The 27,960-nt window shown below is 39.0% G+C and overlaps 1 protein-coding gene across 1 annotated transcript; it reads right to left on the reverse strand.

The window, feature by feature from the left end:
- Positions 1-5: 5 nt before the first annotated feature.
- On the reverse strand, positions 6-27,106 carry prg4b (proteoglycan 4b). Its single transcript, XM_052010729.1, has 12 exons — positions 27,019-27,106; positions 23,375-23,491; positions 22,628-22,747; positions 21,340-21,516; positions 9,232-20,330; positions 8,182-8,272; positions 7,456-7,542; positions 6,686-6,825; positions 5,308-5,464; positions 4,612-4,761; positions 2,846-2,971; positions 6-115 (listed from the first exon to the last, which is right to left on the reverse strand). The coding sequence occupies exons 1-12, from the start codon at positions 27,104-27,106 to the stop codon at positions 6-8; spliced, it is 12,462 nt and encodes a 4,153-aa protein (XP_051866689.1).
- Between the last annotated feature and the right edge of the window lie 854 nt (positions 27,107-27,960).

Genomic DNA, 27,960 nt, shown 5'->3' on the forward strand with positions numbered 1-27,960 from the left:
GCTTGTTATTTTTTCCTTTCAAATGTTTGCTGACGGCATTCATACAAGTCCTTGGTTATGCTTCTTTTCATATAAGTAGCTTTCTGGTTCACTGGATCAACCTTGTAGGATTTACCTAAAATGGAGAGAAAGTGAAGGAAAGATCAAACACATGCAATATTTAGGTTTAAAACAGAACTGAGGAGTTGCTTCTTTCTACTGCATGGACTGGAAAGGAACTTAAAATAATGTTGTAACATTGAAATTTGAAGCACTTACATTGCTAGTTTGTACAGCAGTTCCTTTGATTATACTATAAATGAGATTTTTATACAGTTAAATTATTTTTCAGTGGTTAACCATGGGGAGGTGGTGAGGAGATATTTAGCTCGGTCATAGAATTTTAATGCTAATGAGTTCACTGTTCATAAGCAAACTGCTTTTACAAAGGGTTATTTCTCGTTTCCATTCATTGTTTGTATCTCAATATGATTCCAGTATAACAACAAAATTCTTTTTCACCCGTCATCACTACTGATGGGATTATGGAATCTATAGCAATTCCAAAATCTTAAGATTAAGTAAATTAAACAACATTTGCACCTGAAATCAAAAGGCAACATTCCTCAGGTTCTGGAAATCTAAAATGGGAAAAAAAATGCTGGAAATACTCTGCAGGTCAGTCAGCATATCTGGAGAGAGAAACGGAACTAACATTTCAGGTTCTGGTGAAAGACCTTGAATATTAACTATGTTTCTCTGGATGCTGTCTAATTTGGATATTTACATCTTTTTTTCTGTTTTGAGTATTGTATGAGGTGCTGTAAGCTGTTTCCTTTGAAATACTGGATGATGCAATGCTTGCAACAAAGTTATGACAATTTTTAATAAACAACTGCTGCAGGAACAGAAGACAATATAATCCTTTCTACCCAAACTACTGGCCTTAAGTTGTATCCATGCATCTTGCTATCCTTGTCAAAAAAAAATCTATTGCTTTTGGTCTTAAGGACAGGAATATGGAGTCTAATTTGATTCTGCCCTCTGATTTGCATTCCATACCATTTCAAGCTTTAAGCCCCTTAATTATGTCACTTTGAAAATTCTAAACACAAGTACAAAGCCAGGTTTGTACAACTTTGCTTCATAATTTAGTGCTGTAAATTCTGCTATCCCAGTAAATTAGTGTTATTATCCTTCAAGACCACTAGATCTTTATTGAGGTAAGATGCCAAGTACTGCTTCTGAGGTTTGACCAAACTTGTGTTATTAAAACGCATCCCTCATATGAACTACAGATTACTTGCAGTACTGGTGTTTTATGATCACTTAAATTGTGGAACGCAAGTGAAATTGCTTTTGGAGTATTATGTACAAGTCTGATCACCATACCTAAAGGAGGAAATATCTGTGGTAGAAGGAATGCAACAAAGATTCATCAGATTAATTCCTGTGCTGAGGTGTTTTCTGTATGAGGAAAATCTGGGCCTGTTCTCTCAAGTCCGGAAGACTGAGAAATAATGTCAGTGAAACATTACACAGGTGAGAAGGGTTTGGTGCAATGTTTCTCCGACTGGGGTGTGTAATACCAGTGTCTCTTGGGGGTTAGCCATTTAGGGCAGACGAGAAAATGTTCCACCCAGATTGTGAATTTTTGGAATTCCCTACCCAAGAGGACTGTGGAAACAGTATACAGGAAGTCCCCGGGTTATGAACGTTCAACTTACGAACCGACCTCCATAAAGCCTATTATTTTAAAAAATTGAGTTACACACAATGGTTCGTACTAACAAACGGGCAGACTACTTTGCGCGACGCTCAAAACACTGCGTATTTTAAGCGGTTCGTCGGCCCGAGGGAGAACAACGCCATGCGTTGGTGTAGGCTAACGTTATTGCTTGGTGGTAACGCATCCGGGGATTTCTAATTGACGCTAGATGTCAACTGTACGTAACTGTTCTGATTTACGTACAAGTTCGATTTACAAACAGACTCAAAAACAGAACTCGTTCATAATCCGGGCACTTCCTATATTCAACACATGTCCTTGGGTATTAAGGATTTGAGGGATATGGGCTTAGTGCAAGCAAGTACTGAAGTGAAAGAACAACTGATCTTTTTAAATGGTGCAGCAGACACATGGAGCGGAAGGCTCCTGCTTTTGTTTTTGCACCTATCCATTGGCTTTTAGTATTTTGTGTATTAAGATGCCCAATTCCTTTTACTCCTTCAGTTCCTAGTTTTGCCATTAAGCAAATGTTTTGATTTGTCTTCCACCTTTCCCAGGAGGATGACATCACACCTCCCCCAAGAGAACTATTTCAGTAAGTTTTCTTCCCTCAATAACTTTTAGTAAATTTCCTGCTCTCATTTTTGCAAATTATTGAGCTTCTTAATATTTTCTACAGACTTGGATGTAAATCTTTATTAAAGTAAGGTGAAATGCTGATGTCCCAGTGTAACAGTCTATGTTCTGGGATACAGCACTTTCCACGGCTTGTTAAGTAGAAAATTCCCTTTATCCCAGATTCTAGATAAACATTTATTTTGCTAATAAACAGTAAATGGCCTCTGGAAGTATGAAAGGACAATGTGAGTAGGCAATCTATTGACTTGATGATTTAACAAAATTTAAACATCCATCAGACACAAGCTGTCATTCACAAATGTCTGCTAAATTGCTGTTCAGCTCAGACTTGTCTAAATACTCCCCTTCACTTGAAATAAACTAACATGTCTAATATCTGCTTTCTAACTTGTTTAAATAATGAAGTAACATTTACTAATTCCATCTGCACTTTCCTCATCCTTTTTAAATGCCCTGTTGATTGCCAAGTGCACAGAAACAAATCAGTCTGAAACTTACCATGAGAGAAGACATAATATTCATATGTTTCTGCAAGTCTAGGATTTGGAAGCGAAATGGCTGATGTGACTCTTATAGGAAAACCAAGCCAGTGTTTTCTTATTGACATTTCAGAGGAAAGTTGAGCTGAAAGAAAGTTAATTAGTAGTGGAAAGTAAATGTATTTTAATATGTGACATAAAAGAAGTAGTTGATGTATTTTCCTTTTTTTCAGCTGACAACTCATTGCCCAGTTCAGTGACCCATTTTGGGAAAAACATTCTGTCTCTGGAACATCACAGGGTGCTTTGCTATCACACAAGTGCTTTGAAGCATAGGTAGTGCACTGGCTAATCTCCACACTTCTAGCTCTCATTACCTCCAGCCTGCTGATGAAAATTTGTTTTTCAGTGAATGTTGAGTGAAACTCCAAATATTGGCCAGACAGTAGCTATAACTTCCCCACTCTTTGAAATAGTGCCAAGGGAATAATCAGGTTCATACAAGAGCAACAGGACTTAAGTTTCAATGGTCTCATCTGACAAGCAGCCCTTTCATGCAACAATCCCTCAGCACTGCAGTGGATAGTCAGCCTTGGATTTTTTATCCTCTGGAATAGGACGAACTCAGTACCCTTTGACTTTGGATTTGGATGATGCCAACTAAAACTCAGCTAATTTGCCTTGATGGTCTGCAATTATGAAGTTGCAGGTCATCAATCTTCCAGCAACCCCATATACCTATGGGAGAAAGAAGAAATTTACGTGGGTAATCACTGCTAAAAGTAGATCTTGTAGAAATAGCTTTCAACCAATGTTCCTCATGTTGACTTCAAATAAATCCACTTAGGTTGAGAGGGATCATTCAACATTATCCAAGCCTTCATGTTGCAGTTAAGATTTATGACAATTTGCAGGAATTTTGATTATGCCATAACAACCAGCTTCTAATTGCTGCCCATTTTCAAAAAGGGTTGTCCTCATTTTGCTCTCAACTGTTGTATAATTTGCACATTCTACCCCAAAAGTTTGTCACATCTGTTTTTAAAGAAAATATGACCAAAAAGCTGCTGATGATGGAGAACGAGCAGTTTGGTTTTACAGGTTGTTTCTGACCTGTTTCAGTGCAATTTTTTTTGGATAAAAACCAGGATTTTAAAAAGCTCCACACAGGTCAATTCACCAATGGGTTGAATCAGTTGCATCATCCTAGATCATACCATTAAATGATTTGCAGCTGAAAAAATTAAGACATCTTAAATGAAACAATTTCCCTAAATGCTACACAATTATAACTAGATCAGTCCCATACAACATTTACAAAGCTATCACTAAATAACCACATAAATTAAGTAGCAAGAGTGATGGTTATTTTCATGTGCTTTCTGCAAAATTGTCCATTGTGGCGTTTGTTGAAAACGTACAAGATCTGATTTGCTATTGCATAACTATCATAATTTTCAAATGATTGTACGTAATGCCATACTTCAGAATGAGTTCAGAACAAAGTTTAAATTTTATATTTGCACAACAAATTTAGTTAATTGAGGCAAATAAAATTACTGTTAATTGAGTAAAATTGTTTATTGGTATCTCAATTTTCCTTAATACTCAAACCCCATGAATCTTAACTAGCCAATGATAGAAAATATCCCTGAACCATTAATTCATTGGACATTCAAATATAAAATTTTAATTTTTAAGAAGTTGACTAACTTTGAACTCCACAAACTGGCTTCAAAACCACTTGCTTTAGCTACTGAATCTGAGCAAACAAGAATTTTGTACCTATATTCTGCAGTTCCGTGTTTTTTTGTACGACCGCCATTGCTTGCCGCTTGTAACGTTGCCTTACCACCTGATAAGTGTAGCTATGAGTGCGTTCTTGTGGGCAAGATGTGATGGGTCTTTGATATACATATTTCTGGTATAATCCACCTGGAATATAGAATGTATTTTGATTAATGATGAAACTTTAGTCGCTGAATGACCATTTGTGTATTTACGGTGTAGTTGTAGTTGCAAAAACAGTGTTCAGAAGGAGTTACTTATGATGACACGTGGCTAATTGGCCCATCAGGTCCATGCTAGCTGTAGCAGAGCAATCTGATCAGTCCCAATCCACCTCTTAGTTCCCTCGCATGCCCTTCAACTCCCCTTCAATCCTAGTTCCACTTGCCTACACTGGGGTTAATTTCCGGTGGCCAATTCACCTACCAGCACACCTTTGATATGGGAAACCAGAGTACATGGGGGAAACCCACAGTAAATTCCACCCAGAACAGCACTGGAGGTCAGGATCAAACCCAGGTTGCTGGAGCTGTGAGGTTGCCCTTGCTTGTTAATAATCAAATTGTGTACATTGGATGACATATGGCAAAATACCCAAAATACTATATGATAGATTGCATGTGTAAACTTCCATTAAACAGAAAAAAATAAAGAGGAAAGATATGTTTACAAGGGAACTGAAAAAGAACTAACCTCTTTTGAAGAAGTACACTGTTTCGGGTCTGTTACGGTATGCAGCTACTGAAAGAGCAGCTGTTATTTCCCCACTCAATCCTGAAAAGCCATCTGCAATTTTTCGAGGATAGCCACTGTCCATGGCCCCATTCTGAAATCGCCAGTAATGTTCTCCCTATAAATTCAACAAGGACAAGTGCTATCGGAGAAGTTTCTATTGAAATGCAGTGAGCATATTGACACACTTAGTCAAGCAGGTGGAAATTCAAATTAAACTTCTGTTGCATTGATAACACATTTCACCTGGTTCCTTTTAAATTCATCCTGTTGTACAATGGACAATTTGCAGAAAGGTCGAAAAATGGAACTTAATGTTCATCACACTGCTTAGTTTTTACAGTATCTGAATTTGAATATACTTGGCACACTTACCAAGTGGCATTTCCAAGTTAAATTCTGCTGCTAATTTCCAAATAGTTTTTGCAATGCACTACATTTTGGTAGAGCTGCTATATGCTTCCAAGCCCATAACTAATACTCATGTTAAACAGATTATTTTGCAGGAGAATCAAACACAATGTACCTCTGGTTATGGCAGTTGCATTTTGACTTCTGTTGAATTGTGGGCATGCCTAATACAAATTGACCACCGTTATCAGCAGCCTTGTTGACAAAAAAGACCAGCTCATTGTTTGGTGGTATCATTCTGGGAGAGAAACCTTCTTGCATTTTACCCATACTCTTTCACTACCTCCTTTCTCAATTGCAGCTTGCGCTAGCCTCAGTGGCAGCGTGCGCTAGCCTCAGTGGCAGCATGCGCTAGCCTCAGTGGTCTGTGCAGAGATAAATGGATAATAGATTGCAAATGCAGGAACCTAGTTTCCTACACTGATGTGGTCTTAATTCGAAGGTATAATTGTAGACCCACGTTTTCATGAGTTTAGGATGCTACTTGCATCAGTTTGGTTGCTCGCAATTCAGATTTTTATAGTTCTTGTGAGCAACAACTTTGTAACAGATTGCACAGATGAAATTAAGCAATAGACCAGAAGCCTTTGGTAATCTAACCTGATTGAATAGTGTTGGAGGCAGAAACTACAGTAACTATAATTGGATAAATAATTTGCAGGGCCACAAGGAAATGACGGTGTGTGGGACAAATTGATTTTCTTTTTCAAAGATCCTAGGTTAGACTAACTTTTTGTGTTCTGCTTCATTTAGAATAAAAGCAGGAAGAGAGGATATACGAAATCTTGGTTTGGTTTCTTGAGAAAATTTATGAGGAAGTGTTAAGTCCACAGCCATTCTGCTGTACAGCAATTACAAACACAATGATATTATTTTGTTATTAAATTTATTACTTCGATCAGGCAAGCAATGGGACAAAGAACCTTACCTTAAAAAAATATGTATTTCCTTTGCAGTTGCACCTTGTGAAGACTATGTCTATTGGGGATGGAATGCCCCACACATCAGTGATCCTACGTGGGTGCCCTAATGTTTGTCCTTTCTGGCTTATTGTCCAAAACAAATGGCCTGAAAACGTACAAGCAAACCGTTTGGTTAATAGCTTTGTCAAGTGGAAAGGATGACTGGTATGTAGGAACATCTTAAATTCTGGTAACTACTTATTAATTACTACCAGGCAAACGATCAACAGCGTGATCAGCAGTGACTATTTAATGCTGTTATGTTATTGCCAAAGACGGTTGGATTTAAATTCCAATTGACTTAATCCTGTAGTCCACTGGAAAACATTGTGCAGCACCACCCAGTCCCCCTGGTCGATGTGTTGGTTTCATTTGGGCAGGTGGTGAGCTGCAACATTTCCACTTCAACAGACTTGCCCATTCTGACTGACATTCACTCACTTTGAATTAAAAAATATGAGATGCACCTAAAATTTAAAACATTTCAGTATGTTAAATTAGCTTGTGATCAGTCCATATATTTTTAGTCATGAGTAACTTCTGATATTTGTCCAGAGTTGAGGCTCTGACACTTTTCCAGAGGTGGAGCCAAACTGTAAATTAATATAACTTTTTGGGCTGATTGCTGAGTGGCATGGGTTGAAATATGGCATCTTATGTCAGAATGTAAAAATAAATATTCAAAGATTGACATTGAGATATTTTGTAAACCTCCAAAGTTTCCTTCATATCTTACCTCTAAAAATATATGTGGTTCCATTTTGTACAGTTGTCAGAGCATCTGAAGGCTTCTTATTACACAAATTGGGATCATTAAGACTGTCTAAAATGATAATTTTAAGAATTATTGGACTTTAAAATCAAGAAATCATCCACATTTCATAACAGTTAACATTTATTGAAATTTGTCATTTCACATTTAGTTATGTAATTCTCTGACAACTTCAGGCTTGTGATATCCAACATCATGTGCCATAGAGATGCAGAGAGTTACAGCATTATTATGTTATGCCACATTAATGAAGTGGCTGTGTTTCCACAAAAGTTTAATTGTTTTTTCTCTGATGCTATCCCACAGATTATTATATTTACTGAATTCAGTTTCATAACTTTTCATGGATCAAATTGAAATCAAGATAATATAGGTTACATGTCCATAACATTTTTTACTTTTCCTTTGCCTCATTTTTTTTTTCTTTAAAAAGATTTAATAAAAAATTAGTTCAGGATTAAAATGCCGTTGACTGAACCGACCAGGCACAACAGATAAAACTAAACCAATCGTTTCTTTTGAAGGATGCAAGACGTGTCTTGGAGTTTTTAGCACAGCGGCTGCAAATCTGCCTCATTTTACTTGTGCATATTTGGAGCCCTTTGGTTTGTGTTTTTTTTTGTTCTGAGTTCCCACATAGATACCCTCAACATTAATTACAATCAACAGCAAGTAAATTGTACGTCCTACCTTCATATGACTGGGTTTTCCCAATTGCCTGATTTCCCAGTTCTTGAGTTGGTTCCTTTATCACGTTATCACTCTCACCAGAGCTAGTGACCTATGAAATGAAAGACATTTTAGTGCTTTTTTTTAATCCAATGGAGGAGGGAGCTCTATTTTTGGTGCTGCTGTAGATATAGCTTATTTGATTTTTCACTAAAATGGATGATCTTTTCCTGAGCTGAAATGTTCTGTAGGACAATGCTACAATTACGCTATTTGCCCCAACAATTGATTGGACCAATATGATGTTTTTCAATTGGGCATAATTATGATACTGGAATATCTCAAACCTACATGAATCTTTAAAAAGCTGCATCATGCAAGTCAAGTGAACCTATTTCCAACAGAACAACTGAATTATGTAGCGCACACTTTCAAAGAAAGGCATTCTGCTTCCAAAAAAAATTCCTGCCAGAAATAGTTGGAGGTGGAAGAAATATTCTATATCTCTTCTGCTGAAACCACATCAGGCTGACACACTCCTCTCACTGCTGCTTTCCTGCATTTAGGGCTTGCAATGTCATGAATTGTTGAAGGGGTCCTCTCTGGAGATGGTGGGGTGGGGTGGGGAGTGCCAGCTTGTGTAATTCTACTGAGAGAGCCTAAAGCACCGACCAACTTACTTCTGACTCGAGTGACAGCATCTCTCTCAAATATTTGAGAGATTATTGGCACAAAACTCCCTTTTTTGCAGATTTGTGCCAGAAGCAGGAGGTATCAGTTTTAAAATATTTTTCGTATGGAGTTTTCTGGACAATATGCAATTGGAAAATGAGCTGAATTCAACCTTCAAGGTGGACATTTGAGTTACAAAGTTCACTTCTTTTGAAATAGCTGTTTCATTAACAAACACACACTTACTGATTCTGGATAAGCAATGATTCTGCATTATTAGATTTTGTGATATTTAAAATAGAAAAATTGCATTGACTTAACTATGAATTCTTAGAATTGACAAGCTGTCTTTATTTATCTTTGTTTATATTTGTCTTTATTTATGTTAAGATCTGTTACCTTGTGTTTAACGGGAACATTGGGCTTTACATTTTTTCTTTTTAAGTTTGAATCTGTGGCAATTGATCCTTCTGTACTGGTCTTTACTTCTAAATCTAAGTTAATAGGTTCCACAGTTACTAGTTTTTGCAAGATATTTACCCGTACAAATTCCATGTTTTCCAATATTGGATTTGTGTCTACAGGTCTCGCAAGTACAGTGGGTTGTGATATTCTCTCTTTGTTTAAGTTTGAACCAATGATAGGAGTTTTCTGAGGAATAGTATGCTGTATTTGTCCCATAATATGGAAGCCGTTAAGATGAAGGTTACTTTGTTTAAAAGTGGGAATTATCATTCTTTCTTTATCCAAGAACTTAGAGTTTTTGGGGTCATCTTCTGGAATAGTGCCTCCTTCTTTGTTTACCTTTGGGAACATTGTTACTGCTTTTGCAGTAAGAATGGACCGTATGGTTATTTTGTGATCTAAATTCCCTGTATCCAAAGTAATAACTCGATTTCGAGGAAGGTGTGAATTTTTTAGATCAATGATTGCAGGCTTTTTTGAAAATATGGGTTTTATGGTTTTAGATTCCATGGTCTCACTTTCAGCCACAGTGGAAGCTGGTCTTCCTTTATTCAGATTTTCCAAATACATGGTGCCATGATCAGGAGGAATGCGTATTTTTTTGTTCATGGAGTATGAACCAACGGAGCCACCTTTCTGAATGGTGGACATTGACATTCCTTCATTTTCAATTTTAGAATCTGTAGTCCCATCTCTAGGAACCGCAGGATTTGTTATTCTTTCATTGTCCATGTTTGGGAGCATAGTTACAGCTTTTTTAGGATGAATGGTTTGTATTGATTCTGCATAATCTGGGTTGTCAGGAATGATAGTACTGTTTGGAGCAAAGGAATGCAAAATTTTAGAATTTATGTTTTTTGATCCTTCAGGATTAATTGTTTTTGTTATTTCTTCCTTCTCCAAATATTTAGAATATGAGGAACCATCTTCATGAACTGTGAACATTGCCATTCCTCCTTTGGTGCCATCTTCAGTAACAGAGGCTGTAGTTAACTCTTTGTCCAAGATATTGTGATCTGTGAATCTAAATATAGGAATGGAGGAAATTGTTACCATGTTATCCAAGACTTTAGAACCATCTTCAGGAGCAGAGTGTGCTGCTGTTCCTTTACCCAAGATTTTAGAATTTGTGGAGCTATCCCTGTTACTAGAAGAAGCTGTCACCCTGTTGTCTAAGATTTTAGACTCGATGGTTCTATACTTAGTGACAGGATACACTACAGTTCCTTTATCCAAGAGTTTAGTATTTGAAAAACCATTGGTAGGAATAGAGTGCGCTGTCACTCCTTTATTCAAGGCTATAGAATCTGTGGGGCTACCTTTGTTAATAGAGGATGCTGTCACTCCTTTGCCCAAGGTTTTAGATTCTGTGGGAACAGAGTTAGGAATGGAGGCTGTTGTCATTAATTTATGCAGTATTTTGGAATTTGTGATGCTACCTGCAAGGACAAAGGGTCTTGTTATTCCTTTATCCAAGATTTTAGAATGCATAACCTTATCCACAGGAATAGCAGGCACTGTCATCCTGTTAACCATTTTGGAATCTGTGGTTCCATCTTCAGAAATGGGAGGTGTTGTCATTCTATTAGGCAAGACTTTGTGAAAAGATGTTGTCATTCCTTTATCCAAGGTTTTATAATTGATGGATGAAAGGTCAGGAACAGAGGGAGGTGTCATTCTGTTATCCAAGGTTTTGGAAAATGTGGAAATATCCTCAGTAACATTTGTAACAATAGAAACATCTTCAGGAACAGTGGTTATTGTTCCTTTGTTCAGTACATCAGGGTTTATGGAAGGCTCTTTTGGGATAATGTATGTTGTTATTCCTGTATCGAGGATTTTAGTTGCAATGGAAACATCTTCATGGACAGAATGCATGGTCCCATCTTCAGAAACAAAAGATGTTATTTCTGTATCCAAGGATGTAGAATCTATGAAACTACCTTCACGACTGAGGGGTGCTGTCAATCCATCATCTAATACTTGAGAATCTGTAATCCTATCATCAGGAAATGGAACGTAGGGTGTTGTTGTTTTATTGTCAGAGGTTTCTGAATCTACAGAAGCATTTTCAAGAACAGAGGGAGTTGTTACTCCTTTATCCAAGATTTTAAAATCGTTGGAAACACCTTCAGGAACTGAGGACATTGTTGTTTGTTTGTTCAAGAGTTCTGAACCTGTGGGATCATTTTCAGAAACAGAGAGTCTGGTACTTTTATCCAAAATATTAGAATATGAGGAAGTCTCTTTTGGGGTGATGTATGTTGTATCCAAGGTTTGCAAATCTGCAATTCCATCTTGAGGAACAACTTTAAGCAAGCCTTTAGAATCTCTCGTCACCTCTTTGGTAACAAGAGGAGATCTTGACATCTCTTTGTCCAAGATTTTAGAATCTGCAGTCTGCTTTTCAGGAACTGGGGACATTGTTATTCCTGTATGCATGATTTTAGGATCTGTGGATTCGTGTACAGGAACAATGGTTGATATTTTACCTTTATCCAAGATTGTAGAATCTGCGGAAGCGTCTTTATGAACTAAGGGAACTATCGGTTGTTTGTTCAAGATTTTTGGATCAGTGGAATAATCTTGAGGAACTGTGGTTGTTATTCCTTCATCTAAGATTTTGGAATCCATGGTCCCACCTTCAGGAACAGACAAAGTTATCCTTGCATTATCCAAGATTTCTGAACCTGTGGAAGCATCTCCAGCAATAATGGAAGTTCCCGGTTTATTACCCAAGACATTAGAATCTGTAATCCCAATTTCGGGAAAAGGAGCAGTCGTTATTCCTTTACTCATGGTCCCATTATCAGGATCAGAAGAGGTTGTTAATCCTTTCTCAAAGACTTTGGAATCCACGAATCCATTTTCAGGATCAGTGGGAGTTGCTGTTCTGTTATCCATGTTTGCATCTTCAAGAAATGAGGATAATATTATTTGATGAAAGGTTTTAGAGTCTGTGGTTTCACCTTCTGGAACAGAGGATGTGATGATTCTGTCATCCAAGGTTTTTGAATCTGTTGAAGCAGCTACAGAAACAGAGGGAGTCGCCCTTCCATTAACTGATTTGCTAGAACCCATGGAAGCCTCTTCAAGGAAAGTGTGTGTTGTCATTTCTGCCCCCATGGTTTTTGTTTCTCTGGGAGCAACTTGTGGGATAAATGTTGTTTTATCAAAGATTTTGAAATCTGAGTTCACATCTACAAGACCAGAGGAAGTAGTCATTCTGATATCTGAGATTTCAGAAATATCCTCAGCAGCAGAGGGCCTTGTTATCCCATTGTTTAGATTTTTTGAAGCCATAGCATTGTATTCATGAATAGTGGTTGTCACTTTATCCAGGATTTTAGAATCATTGGTCTGATCTTCAGGAATGGAGAGTGTTGTCATTTCTGTGTCAAGTATACTTGGAACTGAGGAAACCTTTGTTGTAGCTGAGCCTGTTGTTATTCTCGTGTCAGAGGTTTTAGGTTCTATGGAAGCAGCTATTGCAACAGAGGATAATGACATCTCTTTTTCAACAATATCACCTTCAGGAATAGTGTTTATTGACATTATTTTATTCAGGATTTTAGAATACGTTGTACTATCTTGAGGTATAGGTGGTGTTGTTATTCCTTTAGCCAAGATTTTTGGATCAGTGGAATCATCTTTGGGAACACTTGTTATTCCTTTATCCAAGATTTTGGAATCCATGATCCCATCTTCAGCAACAGAAGAATTTGTCATTGCTTTATCCAAGATTTTTGATTCTGTGGAAATATCCTCTGTGATAGAGATTGTTGCCATCATTTTATCCAAGATTTTAAAATCAGTGTTCACATCTGCAGGAACAAAAGAAGTTGTTATTTGTTTATCCAAGATTTGAGAATTCGTAGAAACATCCTCAGTAACCAAAGGCATTGTCGCACCATTGTTCTGGATTTCTGAATCCATGGAATCATCCGCAAGAGTACCAGTTGTTGGTACTTTATATTGGATTTTAGAACCATTAGTGGTATCTTCAGGAGTGGAGAGACTTTCCATTCCTTTTTCCAATCTACCAGGATTTAAGGAAGCTTCTTCTGGGAGAATCTGTGTTGTCTTTCCTCCAGCCAACATCTTAAGTTCTGTGGAAGCATCTTCTGTCATAAAAGCTGTAGTCATTCCCTTATCCAAGAATATGGAATCCATGGTACGATTTTCAGGAACAGTGTCCGTTAACATTATTTTACATGGGATTTTAGAAGGCATTATTGTATCTTGAAGAATAGGTGATGTTGTTATTACTTTAACCACTACTTTAGAATTAGTGGAATCATCTTCAGGAACCGTGGTTATTATTCCTCTATCCAAGATTGTAGAATCGGTGGTCCCATCGTCAGAAACAGAAGGAGTTGTCCATGCATTATCCAAGATTTCAGAATCATTGGAAGCATCTCTAACAATAATGGGCATTGACAATATTTTACCCAAGGTATTAGAACCTGTGATATCACCTTCAGTAAAAGGGGCTTTCGTTATTCCTTTATTCATGGTCCCATTATCAGGAACAGAAGTTGTTGTTATTTCTTTACCTAAAATTTTAGCATCTAGGAATCCATCTTCAGGATCAGTAGGAGTTGCTGTTCTATTAGTCAAGAATGTGGATGCCATACTTACATCTTCAGGAAATGATGTGATTATTGGATGAAATGTTTTAGAATCTGTGGTTTCACCTTCTGGAACAGAGGATGTGATGATTCTGTTATCTAAGGTCTGTGAATCTGTAGAAGCATCTTCAGGAACAGAGGAAGTTGTTATTCCATTAATCAGTGTATTAGAACTTCCAGAAGTCTTATCATAGACGGTGTGTGTTGTCAATCCTGTCTCAAATGTTTTAGATTCCATGGAAGCATCTTCTCTGGTAAAGACTGAAGTCATTGTTTTACCCAAGATTTTAGAATCTGTGGTCACCACTACAGGAACAGAGGAAGCTGTCATTTTGTTATCCAAGATTTTAGAACCCGTGGAAATGTCCTCTGTAACTGAGGGCATCGTATTCCCATTATTCCAGATTTTTGAATCCACAGAATTGCTTTCTGGCATTTTGGAATCATCAGTTCTATGTTCAGGAACAGAAAATGCTGTTGTTCCTTTATCCAATGTAGTAGGAACTGGGGAAGCCTCTTCTGGGACAGTGGGTGTTGTTATTCCCCTGTCTGAGAGTTTGGGTTCTATGGAAACAACTTCTGTGGTAAAGGCTGCAGTCATTCCTTTATCCAAGAATAATGAATTTGTAGTATCGTCTTCAGGAATTGTGTCTGTTGATATATTGTTCAAGATTTTAGAATATGTTATCCTTTCTTGAGGAACAAGTGACGTTGTTATTTCTTTAATCAAGATTTTTGGATCAGTGGCTCCATCTTCAGGAACTGTGGTTGTTATTCCTCTATCTAACATTTTAGAATCCACGGTCTCACCTTCAGGGACAAACAGAGTTATCTTGGCTTTATCCAAGATTTCTGAATCTGTGGCAGCATCAGCAATAATAGTGGGAGTTGCTGTTCTATTATCCATGTTTGCATTTTCGGGAAATAAGGACAATGACATTATTTGACGAAATGTTTTCGAATCTGTGGTTTCAACTTCTGGAACAGAGGATGTGATGATTTTGTTATGCAAAGTTTTTGAATCTGTAGTAGTAACTACAGGAACAGAGGGAGTTGTTCTTCCATCAGCTAATTTGCTAGAACCCATGGAAACCTCTTCAAGGAAAGTGTGTGTTGTCATTTCTGCCTCCAAGATTTTTGTTTCCCTGGGAGTATCTTGTGGGATAAAGGTTGCTGTCATAATTTTATCCAAGATATTAGATTCTGTGGTCATATCAAACAGAATAGAGGAATTTACCATTTTGCCACCCAAGATTTTAGAACTTGTAGAAATGTCCTCAGTAACTGAGGGCATTATCATCCCATTGTTTTGGAGTTTTGAATCCACAGAATCATCTTCAGGAATACTGGTTGCTGTTTCTTTATCCAGGATTTTAGAATCATTAGTCCTATCATCAGGAACAGAGAATGTTGTCATTTCTTTGTCAAATACACTTGGAACTGAGGATGTTTCATCTGGAGTAATGTGTGTTGTTATTCCTGTGTTTGAAGTTTTAGGTTCTGTGGAAACAACTTCTGCGCTTGAGGCCGTTGGCGTTCTTTTATCCAAAAATATAAAATCAGTGGTGCCATCTTCAGGAACAACATCTGTTGATGTTATTTTGGAACTTGAGGAAATACTTCTGGTGATCGAGGGCATTGTTGCCCTGTTGCTCTTGATTTCTGAATCCATGAAATCATTTTCAGGAACAGTGGTCATTTTCATTCCTTCATCCAAGATTTTGGGTTCTGTGGACCCACTTTCAAAAACACTGGATGTTGTCGTTAAGTTATCTAAGATTTTAGAATCCATCTTCCCATCTTGAAGAACAGAAGATGTAGTCATTCCTGTTTCCAAGAGTTTAGAATCTATGGAACTACCTTCATTAGCAAAGGGCGTTGTGAATCCTTCAGAATCCCTTGTCCCATCCTCAGGAACAGATAATGTTGTCAATACTGTATCCAGGATTTTAGAATCAGTGGTTCCATCTTTGGGAATAGATGACGGTCTGATCACAATGTTGGTAATTTTAGAGTCTGCCATTCTATCAACAGTAACAGCAGACATTGTCGTTATTTTCAACAACATTTTTGAATCCATGGTCGTAGCTTGAGGAACAGAAGGAGTTGTCATTCTATTATCCACAATTTTAGAATCTTCAGAATAATCTGCAGGAACAGAAGGAGTTATAATTTTGTTAGAACTAACGGAAGGATCTTCAGCAACTGATTGCATTGTTATTCCATTGTTCAGGATTTTTGAGTCCATGGAATTATTTTCAGAAGCAATGGTGGTTGCTTTTTCCAGGATTTTAGAATGATTGGCCATATCTTCAGGAGCAGAAAGTGTTGTCATTCCTTTATCCAATATACTAGGAACTGAGGAAGCCTCTTTTAAAGCAACGTGTGTTACTCGTGTATCTGTGGGTTTGGTTTCTCGGGAAGCAACGTCTGCAACAGGGGCTGTTGTCATCCCTTTATCCAAAAATAAGGAATCCAGGGTGTCATCTAAAGGAACAGGTGACGTTATTTCTTTAATCAAGATTTTTGAATTTGTGGAAGCCACTTCAGGAAGAGTGGTTGTTTTTATTCCTTTATCCGTGATTTTAGGATATGTAAACCTACCTTCAGGATCACTGTATGTTGATGTCCTGTTATTCAAGATTTTAGAATCTATTGTACCACCTTCAGGAAAAGCTGATGTTATCAATGCATTATCCAAGATTTTGGAATCCTTGGTCCCTTCTTCAGGAAGGGAGGAAATTGTCATTGCATTATCCAATATTTTTGAATCTGTAGAAGCATCTGCAGAAGCATTGAGTGTTCCCAATTTTTTATCCAAAAGTTTAGAATCTGTTACCCCATCCACAGGAAAAAAGGGAATCGTTATTCCTTTATCCATGATCCCATCCTTAGGAATAGAAGGTGATGTTATTCCTTGATCTGAGAATTTAGATTTTGTGGAAGCATCTTCAGAAAAAGGAGATGTTATCATTACTTTTGACTGGATTTTTGAATTTATGGTCTCATCTGCTGGAACCGGGAGTATTGTTATTCCATTACCCAAGATTCCAGAATCGGTAGAAACATCTACATGAACAGAGAAAGTTGTCATTCCACTCTTGGATATATCAGGGTGCATGGATGCTTCTTCATGGGCAGTGTGAATTTTCATGCCTGTGTCTAAGATTTTAGATTCTGTGGAATTATCCTGTGGGATAAAAGCTATTGTCCTTCCTTTATCCAGAACTTTAGAAACTGCAGAGGTATCAGTGGGAATGGAGGGAGTCTTCATTCTACTATCCAAGATTTTAGAACTCATGGAAACATCTTCAGTAATTGAGAGCATTGTCATCCCATCGTTCAGGATTTTTGAATCCATGGAATCACTTGCATGAACAGTGGTTGTTATCCCTTTATCTAGGATTATAGATTCACTGGTTGCATCTTTGGGAATGGAGCTTGTTGTCATTCCTTTGCTTAGTTTACCAGGATCTGAAGAAGACCTTTCTGGGACAATGTGCGATGTCATTCCTGTGTCCAAGGTTTTAAAATCCACAATCCCATCTTGAGCAATTGTTTTAGAATTTGTTCTCTCAGTTTCAGGAACTTTGGACCATGACGTTAATTTATGCAGCATTCTCAAATCTGTTGTCATCTCTCCTGGAGTAGGAGTAGTTGACATTCCTTTATATAAGATTTCAGATTCCATGATCCCATTTTCAGGAACAGAACGAGTTGTCATTTCAGTATCCAAAATTTTTAAATCGATGGAAGCATTTTCAGAAAATTGTGTTGGAAATTTCTGATCCAAGATTTTGGAATATGTGATCCTATCTTCAGGAAAAGGGGAAGTTGTTATCATTTGATACAGGATTTCAGAATCAGTCGCCTCACCTGTCATAACAGGGAATGATGTCATTCCATTATTTGACATTCTTGAATTTGTAGAAGCATCTACAGGAACAAAGGAAGTTGTCATTCTATTATCCAATATATTAGAACCCATGGAAGCCTCCTCAGGGACAGTGTGTGTTGGCATTCCTGTGTCCAGGATGTTATAATCCATTAACTCACCTTTAGGAACACTAGAGGTTGTCGCTTTGCTAACCAAGGCTTTAGAATACATATTCCCACCATCAAGAACAGAAGATGTGGCCATTCTTGTATTGAAGATTTTAGCATCTGTGAAACTATCTTTATGAGCGTAATGTGTTGTCAATCCTTCATCTAAACTTTTCACCTCCCTGGTCCCATCCTCAGGAACAGAGGGTGTCATCACTACTTTATCCAAGGTTTCAGGATCCCTAGTCCTATCCTCAGATAATGGGGAAGATGTCATTATTTTATGCAAGATTTTAGATGCTGTGGTCTGACCTTCTGGAACAGAGAGCGATGTCATTCCCTTATCCGAGATACTAGCATATGTAGAAGCAGCTGCAGGAAGAGCAGAAGGTGTCATTCCACTCTCCAGTATTCTAGGACCAGCAGTAACCTCCTCAGGGTCCGTGTTTGTTGTCGTTCGCCTGTCCAAGATTTCAGAATGTGGGGAAGCATCTTGTGGGATAAAAGATGTTGTCAATCCTTTATCCATGATTTCAGAATTTGTGGAATAATCTGCAGGAACAGAGGGAGTTGTCATTCTATTATCTAGGGGTTTAGAACTATTGGAAACATCTTCACTAACTGAGGGCACTGTTATGCCATGGTTTGAGATTTTTGAATTGAGGGAATCATTTTCAGGAACAGTGGTTGTCACTTCCTTACTCAGGATTTTAGAATCAGGAGTGGGGAGTGTTTTCATTCTTCCAGGAACTGAGGAAGCCTCTGCTGTGGCAGCATGTATAGTGATTTTAGGTTCTGTGGAAGCAACTTTATCATAAGAGGCTGTGGTCATTCTTTTATCAAAAAACATAGAACCTGTGGTCCCATTTTCAGGAATAACTGATTTTGTTATTCCCTGATCCAAGAGTTTTGAATTTATGGATGCATCATCAGGAAGAGTGGTTGTTTTCATTATTTCACCCAATGTTTTACGATCTGTGGATCTACCTTCAGAACCACTTAACGTTGTCATTATGTTATCCCAAGTTTTAGAATGCATCTTCCCATCTTCAAGTACAGAAGATGTGGTCATTTCTTTATCCAAGTGTTCAGAATCTCTGAAACTATCTGAATTAGCAAAGGATGTAGTCAACCTTTCTCCTAAGATTTTAATGTGCTTGGTCCCATCCTCAGGAATAGAGGGTGTTATCATTATATTACCTAGGATTTTAGAATCCCTGGTCCTATCCTTAGGGATAGAGGCTGTTGCCGCTACTTTATCCAAGATTTCAGGATTGCTAGTCCTATCCTCAGGAAATGGGGAAGATGTCATTATTTTATGCAAGATTTTAGATGCTATGGTCTCACCTACCGGAACAGAGAGCGATGTCATTCCCTTATCCGAGATTCTAGCATATGTAGGAGCAGCTGCAGGAAGAGCAGAAGGTGTCATTCCACTCTCCAGTATTCTAGGACCAGCAGTAACCTCCTCAGGGTCCGTGTTTGTTGTCGTTCCCCTGTCCAAGATTTCAGAATGTGGGGAAGCATCTTGTGGGATAAAGGATGTTGTCAATCCTTTATCCATGGTTTCAGAATTTGTGGAATAATCTGCAGGAACAGCGGGAGTTGTCATTCTGTTATCTAGGGGTTTAGAGCTGTCGGAAACATCTTCACTAACTGAGGGCACCGTTATCCCATTGTTTGGAGTTTTTGAATTGAGGGAATCACTTTCAGGAACAGTTGTTATTTCTTTATCTGGGGTTTTAGAACCATTGGACCTGTCTTCAGGAGTGGGAAACGTTGTCATTCCTCTTTCCAAGAAATCAAGAACTGAGGAAGCCTTTTCTGGGGCAGTGTGTGTTGTTATTTGTGTGTCTGAGATTTTAGGTTCTGTGGAAGTAACTTCTGCACTAGAGGGTGTGGTCATTCCTTTATGCAAAGACACAGAATCTGAGGTTCCATCTTCAGGAATAGCTGTTGTTGTCATCTCTTTATACAGAATTTTTGAATTTGTGGCAGCATCCTCAGGAACAGTAGTTGTTTTCATTCTTTTGTGCAGGACTTTGGGATCTGTGGACCTATCTTCAGGAACATCATACGTTGTCATTCTGTTATCCAAGGTTTTAGAATCCATGGTCCCATCTTCAGGAAGAGCAGATGTTGTCATGATTTTCACCAACATCTTAGAATCGATGGTCCTATCTTCTGAAACAGAAGGTGTTGTCATTCCATTATCCAAGGTTTTAGAGTCCGTGGAAGTATCTGCGGGAGAACTAGTTGTTATTACTTTATCCAAGATTTTAGAATAATCTTTTTCAATTTCAATTCTTATGGGATTTATGACGGTCGATCCTTCAATTGCTTTAGCACTTCCATTTTCTGTAAAAATAAGTTGTGATAGATCAGAAAAAAGTGATAATTCACTAACATTTCATCTTTATTCACTTGGCACGGACTCCCACTCAGCTATCAATTAATTACTTTGTAGTGGAAACATCATTTGTGGACAAAAGTCTCAGAAATGACAATGTCCTGTCTTCCTCCACAGGTGATTTTCCTTTTGTCCCTATTTATTCACACATTAACTTAAGGTGCAGGCAAAGAACTTGGGAACCTTACAACTCCATGTTTTAGCTAAGATTGTCTTTTGCTAATATCTTATTCCTAGAAAAGTGTTGAGACACACAGTCTTCTGGTTATTCAAAATATTCGTTTGATATTTCAATGGATCTTATTCTGGTTGGATGCATCTGTGGTGCCTTTGTGGCTGGATTTCTTATGTCTCTACCCCCACTGGATTCCTGTATTTAGTGAGATTCATGTGTTTGTACGTCCCTAATGTTGTCAATGGACCACGTCAATGACCACAATGTCCTCTCCATTAAGATTTCTGGCTCAAGAGGGATTCCATTTCTAGTCTGACTGGCAATGCTGTTCTTCCTCAAACAAGTTTCTTTCAGCTATGGTTGTTAAAAATCATTAATTACCTCTGTTCCCTTATCCATTTCCAGATCTTTAGTTAAGAGAACATTACCAATCATTTCTTCATCTACTATTCTTCCTAGAATTAGATTTCATTAGTTTCAATAAATATCTTGAGAGTTTCTGCCCAGTCTAATAGTTCCTGGTCTTTAGCCTTCCATAACATGATCTTCTTGTCCTACAAGTTAAGGAGCCTGTCCACACTGGAAAGTATTCTGCATTACTATTATGAAGCACTTCCGTAGAATAAATCAGTTACATTTTAAAGTCTAGAATCTGCAAACAAAATCTGACTGCACTTGCTGCAGAAATAAATATTGTCTTTGACAATAGGTCTCATTTATTAAGGTTTAGACACATGGCTGAACTCCCTGTCACTCATTTTGTTATAAAAACTTCTTCATACTTAGCTTCATAGGTTCTTCTGTGATTTTCACTTCATCATCCAAATAGCTGGCAGAAGCTTGTGGGTACAATGTATCGCTGATGATCTTGGGTTGCTCTGCTGTTGGTTTTCTTGTGGAGCTAGTGAACAGTAAACTTGATCTTGTTGTTGGTATGAACATGGGACTTTTCCGGCTATCTGTGATCAAAGTTGTAGCAGGTTGTGAACCATGATAATTTATTTTTATTGTTTTAATTTAATGTTTTCATAATCAAAATGCGATTTATGCCAGCAATAGAATAAAGGGAAACAATGTGGCTTAGAAGTTGATCTTGGGCATTCCAAGTGTGCTAAAAGATTTTTGTATGGCATGTCAACAAATACTTTGTTCATGGGTCTTCTACAGCAGAATTTAGTGGCACCTGAGACCCAGAGCAAGGCTGGATTAGGGGCAGGAAGGGCTGGGGTGTTGGGGAACCTGATTGGAGCAGAGGATGGGGATGGTTGTTGATCGAAGCCCGAGAGTGGGATGGTTAGAGACTGGAACCTGGTGAGAAGTTTGAACAGAGATCAGTGCCAGAACATTGGTGGGGTAAGGGAGGACTGATAGAAGATCAGGCCTTTGGGAAGATGGTGGCCAGAGGCTCTGGAGAGATGGTCACAATCATATTCCACGTGGGCAAAAGCAATTTCAGATGTGTAACTTCAACAAAAACAAAGATACACATCCAATTTTCTAGGTTGTTTTACCATTGCACATGGCAACATTAGTTAGAGATGAGGAATAGAGATATGGTGGTTGATATCTATAAATCTACTCAACCAGGAGCAATATTTCTGAATTCAAGGTCAGGAAGCAGAAAGAATGTTATAATGGGAAACTTGATGTTCTTCTTTATCCATCTTTAAAATTGCAGTAAAAAGAGTGAGGCTTTCTGAATTTTTAAAGATTTACTATGTGATTGAAGACAAATTACACCTCTGCACAAGTTACATGTTAGTTGAATAATAAATGACTGGTGTCAATAAGGAGACTAAACAGCATTTTGTATAACTATTCTGTGCCTCATAATGAAGAAAGCACCTCATTGGGTTAAAAAATGCAAGGTTCCTGTGCTGGTGGATGTACCAACACAAAACAACAAACTAGATTTTGCCCAGATAATTTTTAAGATATTACAGTTGGAGTCATCTAATCTTGTAATTATTGACTTTGGCTAAAATATATTTTCTTTTATAAAGCACAGAGAGAAATGGAAAAAGCAAAAGACACATAGCCACACATTAGCACCAGGATAGTTTATCCTACCTCTTCCACAGTTTGCAACAAAATCAGAGCAGCAGTCACCGTATTTCATGCAGTCAGGATCACACTGACATTGCTGCCCGCGTTCATGTTGCTCAAAGCAGCGTCCAGAACAGGAGGTTTCTGTCCAGAGTCAAAAGAGATTTGGTATACAATACAATGCAAAAGGGCTGTACAAAGTGCATCGTCACATTGAGTAGACTGTGGAGAGTGGTATAGTACTGAGTCAGGCATTTCAGTAACATCTCTGCTGGAATAGTATTGGAAGTTTAGGATGAGCATAACTATTGAACCCCTATCTTGGGTGTGGGCACAATTAAACTTGATAGTGAAATTTTCCCATTCACAAATACCTTGCTGACAATCTGCAGAGACATAATGAATAACCAATTGGCTGAGATACACACGTGTGTCTGAGCCTCTTGGGGTTGTTCACCAACATAAGCCATTGCATTCTGCGGAGAACTGGAGAAAATTGCCAGTTGATCCATTCATTTTATTCACCAGATCATGAAATAACAACGATATTATCATGAAAGTACTAAACAAAATCCATTGCTATTAAAGAACAAATGTAGCCGCTCTTACGTACTTGGTTTATATATCATATTCAGGTTTAAAGATAGGTTGAAATCAGAGTACAGGATTTTATCTCTGAAGAGGCAAAGACATGCTTTTTACTTGATATATATTCCTCAGAATTTAATCACTGTTTAAAGACGTGCTCGGTCGCTTTTAGCTGCTGGTTACCTGATGTACAGAGAGCTCTGTAATCTTTGCAACATTCGCCATAACGAAGACATTCGCTGTCACAGTTGCAATCGTGGCCTCGACCGTACTGAGAAGCACATCTTCCTCTACAGCTGTCTTCATTTTACCAAAGGAAAAAAATACACAAAATGACAAAACATCCAGATATTGATCCAATTTACTGAGACGCACTCCCCGAGATCAATCACAAATTCGCTTATTACTAATTTCTACTCCGATTTAAAAAAAAAGTTTTCCAGATATAGCTTTATTGATAAAGAACTGGTGAATATTGTCCATTTTATGTTTAGTGTGTCCCTGCACTGGAAGACATCAGATTATTTAAAAATTTATGTCATGGTGGCAGGGCTAAAAGTGCCACCCAACTGGCCAGGCGGAGAGAGAGAGACACACAGACACGGAGCTGTTATTGGGGCTCGGGGATGGGGGAGGGGGTATCACTGGGGCTCGGGGATGGAGTATCACTGGGGCTGGGAGACAGGGGAGGGGAGGGGGTGTTACTGGGGCACCGAGATGGGGAGGGGGTGTTACTGTGGTTGGGGGATGGGGGAGGGGGTGTTACTGGGACCCCGGGGTGGGGGGAGGGGCTGTTACTGGGGCCCCCGGGTGGGGGGAGGGGCTATTACTGTGGTTTGGGGATGGGGTATTACTGAGGCCCTGGGAGGGGGTGTTACTAAGGCCCTGGAATGGGGGAGGGGTGTCACTGGGAATCCGGGGTGGGGGAAGAAGATGTCACTGGGGCCCCGGGGTGGGGGAGGAGATGTCACTGTGGTTTGGGGATGGGGGAGGGGGTATTACTGAGGCCCTGGAATGGGGGAGGGGACGTCACTGGGAATCCGGGGTGGGGGGAGTCCAGGGTGGGTCCGGTCACTGGGGCTCCGAGGACGGAGGCGTCGCTGTACAAACTGACAACACCAGGGCTGCTTTGCTGCCAGGCAACAACTGTCGAAGTTTGAAGCTGATCGCTGCACCTGTGTCTTACTGGCAGCCAGAAAGGTCATTGATGATGACCTATACCTGGGAGGTTGTACTTCAGGCTTGTTGGTTTATATCGTCACCGAGTGGTGCGACGGAAAGTTGACCGGAAAGGTATTGTTTCTCCTGTAATGTAATTCGGACACTCAATTTCTGAAGTAAGCAAAGGCTTGAAGTGAGACATGGGGAAAGGATTGAGGGGAATGGGAGCAGAGAAGCGATGGGGAGTGGGACCGTGTTCAGCACCTGTCTTGAAGGAGGTGGAGGCAGGTTAGGGATGAGTGACAGCTGGGCGGCAGGACAGGGCAGGTGACTCCAAGAAGCAGTGGTGTTTGAAGTGAGCTTGCGGAATGCAGTGAGGGAATGAGTTTGGGTCAAGGACGAAGGACTGAAATGGAGGAGACCAATGTATTTGGCTGCTCAGAGTCATCCCTGCACCTCTTTCCCTCACGAAAGCTTTTTAGAGCCAAGCAGAGATTTCTTCTGTCCCATGTTGTGTGTCAGCAAAAAGGAAAGAAAAAGGAATGAAAAGCATAAGAGAAGGGATGAAAAAGGAAGATAGGGAAGCAAAGGGGAAAGGTAAAAGAAGCCCCGATGTGAAGATTTATTTGTTGGTTTCTGTGTAGGTGATCTATTAATACACAGAGACTATTGAGTGTACAGTACTCATGCATACATAAGAATTCATTTCATGGCCTTGTCCTATTCCTGTTATGTGTTGTAAATGTGGAGGTTACTTAGCTTGGTTTATTGCTTGTTTGACCCTACAACATTGGCATGTACTGGAATTCTTAGGAAACTGCATAGGCCTGCAGAGGGTGAAGGCCTGATTTAGCATGAGACAAAGGGTCACTTCTTGAGCTTCGTTAGGAATCTGCCACTGAAGTCGGTGGTGAGATCTCCAATGGATCAGATATCTGTGCGTGTGGATTTCATTAATTTCTACGGATTGCCTAGTGCTCCCTCTCTTCCCCCTCCCCCTCAATGCTCATGAATGTCTATCTCTTTTATCACAATGTCCATATGACAGAAGGAGGCTGTTTCAGCCTTTTATGTCTATGTCAGGTTACAGAGCACTCTTGTTCCTACTAATTCCCCACTGTTTCCTCCCACCCCACCCCATATGCGTGCGTACACACACACACACACACACACACACGCGCACACACGCACGCACGCACACGCACGCACGCACACACACGCACGCACACACACGCACGCACACACATGCACACACACGCACACCAGGATATAGATCAGTTGGAAAGTTGAGCAGACGCAATTTAATCCTGACAAGTGCAAGGTGATGTATTTTGGGAAGTCAAGTAGTGGTAGAACAAAGGAATATTGATGAACGGAGAGACCAAACGGTTCAAGTTCATTGTTCCCTGAAAATGGCAGCGCAGGTTGATGGGTGGTGAAAAGGTAGATGACCTGCTTGCGTTCATAGGTCAGGGCGTGGAATATAAAAGTTGTGATGTTATGTTGCAACTTTACAAAACACTAGTTAGGCCTTTCTTGGAGTAATTGTGTACCATTCTGGTCACCACACTAAGAAGGATGTGATTTGTGCAGGAGAGAGTGCAGAGGAGAATTCACCAGGACGTTGCCTGGATTGGAGGACTTTAGTTATGGGGATAGACTGGGCTTGTTTTCCTGGAGTGAAGGAGGTTGAGCGGGTGACCTGATAGAAGTATAGAGTTAAGGTGAGAGGAAGGAGTTTTAAAGGGGATCTGAGGGTTAAGTATTTTACAGAGTGGTTGATATCTGGTAATAATACATACAGTAAATTCTCACTTTCTTACTTCCAACAATCACTGATTTTTGTCTCATAATGATTCCTTGATGTGTGAATTTTGAGGTGAGCTGCTTTTGAGGCCATACCCATGACATTAAACCTTTGGCTGCAAGACTTGAGTGGCTGCAAAGTCTAGTCTATTTTAAAGTCATGAAGTCTCAATGAAGTGTTGAAGAATTTTTAAATAAAAAGTAGAATGAATTAATACTAAATCTGTAGTCTAGAAGCAGACTTTTTCCAAACCAAATTTCTGATCGCATTGTAAGTGTTATCTGATTTGCGATTAACTATTTTTATTTTTTGCTTTCAAATGGAATTCTCAAGTTGTTGCATTTATTCAATTTCAACATGTTTTGATAAGTTATGAGTGATGGCTGATGTCTGAGCCCATTTTCATCCTATGAGGATGATTAGCACATGGGGAATCTTGGTCAAAATGGTTGGAAAAACCAATCCACAAAGCTAATTCAGGGTCACAAGTGAAAAGATAAACACTTTCTCTTGAGCCCATTGGGAAGGCTGATGTGGCCTCAATTTAATAAGTATGCATTTTGCAAATAGCTGGCTGCCTGTTGACTGATATGGCCAGGTAGTACTGGAGTCAACAGTTGAATAATTATTTATATTTTGGGCATCAGTGTGTTGTCCAGATGTGTTCAGAGCACTGTGCTAGGTGATTTGAGTTCTAATCAGACCCATCCTCATGGCTGTTTCTGGCAGATTCTTGTTGTATGAATTGTAACTGACTTTTAGCCTACAACTCTGTTGTAGGAAAAGTGCCTCATTTCTGCATTATTTAATGACAAAATAATTTAATGAACTTTAATGTTATTTCAGTTCCATCACTTACCTTGAGTTGAGATCACTTTTAGCAAGCTAGACGATGATACAATTAAAAGAATTGTTCGCCATGTGATGAGATTTTGAGGACTGGCCATCTTCATTTGCTTGAAACTATATGAAGGAAGCACAGGTTCATGGTAGGGAAGGTGTAATCCAAGGCAATAAAAGCCAATTCTGCTAACAACTTTTATTTTGATTAAATTTTGTTAAATTAGCATAGAGCAAGGATCAACTTCGCCAGTTGCATAACCCTACAATGACAGACATGGTCCTTAACCCTATCAACCACCAGGGAAGACACAACAAGTATTTACAAGACATGTTGGGTTCAATGGCAGTGCACATTGGGGACCACTTCACATAAAATGCAAACTGTGGACTGAAGTATTTAACTGCACATGCTCTTTTCTTAAGTTTGGCTAGTTTAATTTTTATTGTGTAAAAACTGGATTTCAATGGGTTATTACATATTTTGTTTCCTGCAGCAATAATTGGGCCACTTTTTTACATTAAAAGCACTGCTGTGACATTTTGCCCACAAGCAAGTGTTAAAATGGGACATGTTATTCCTATTGGAAGCTGCATGTGCTGCTTTCTGTTGGTGTGTTATAGTTGCATTGACCTCTGGAAAGGAAGTTGGAGCCACTGTGAAGGGAAAACAGTTAAAGGGTCCAGTGATTTGAACAAACAAGCTGTAACCAGTGAAGGAACTATCAATGAATCATTTTCCTTGTTGATGACCATTGAAAATGGAAGCTGGCAGATGCTGTGTGCAAGACATTGATGCAGTTCTTTTAATTGCTGTATCAACTCTGATCTTTGGTGATATGCTTTTAGTTTATCTGTGAATGATCTCTGGTTCAAGTTAACATAGAACATATAACATTACAGTATAGGCCCTTTGGCCCACAATGTTGTGCCAACATTTTATCCTGCTCTAAGATCTATC

The sequence above is a fragment of the Pristis pectinata genome, chromosome 3 (assembly GCF_009764475.1).
Source record: "Pristis pectinata isolate sPriPec2 chromosome 3, sPriPec2.1.pri, whole genome shotgun sequence".
Classification (NCBI taxonomy): Eukaryota; Metazoa; Chordata; class Chondrichthyes; order Rhinopristiformes; family Pristidae; genus Pristis; species Pristis pectinata.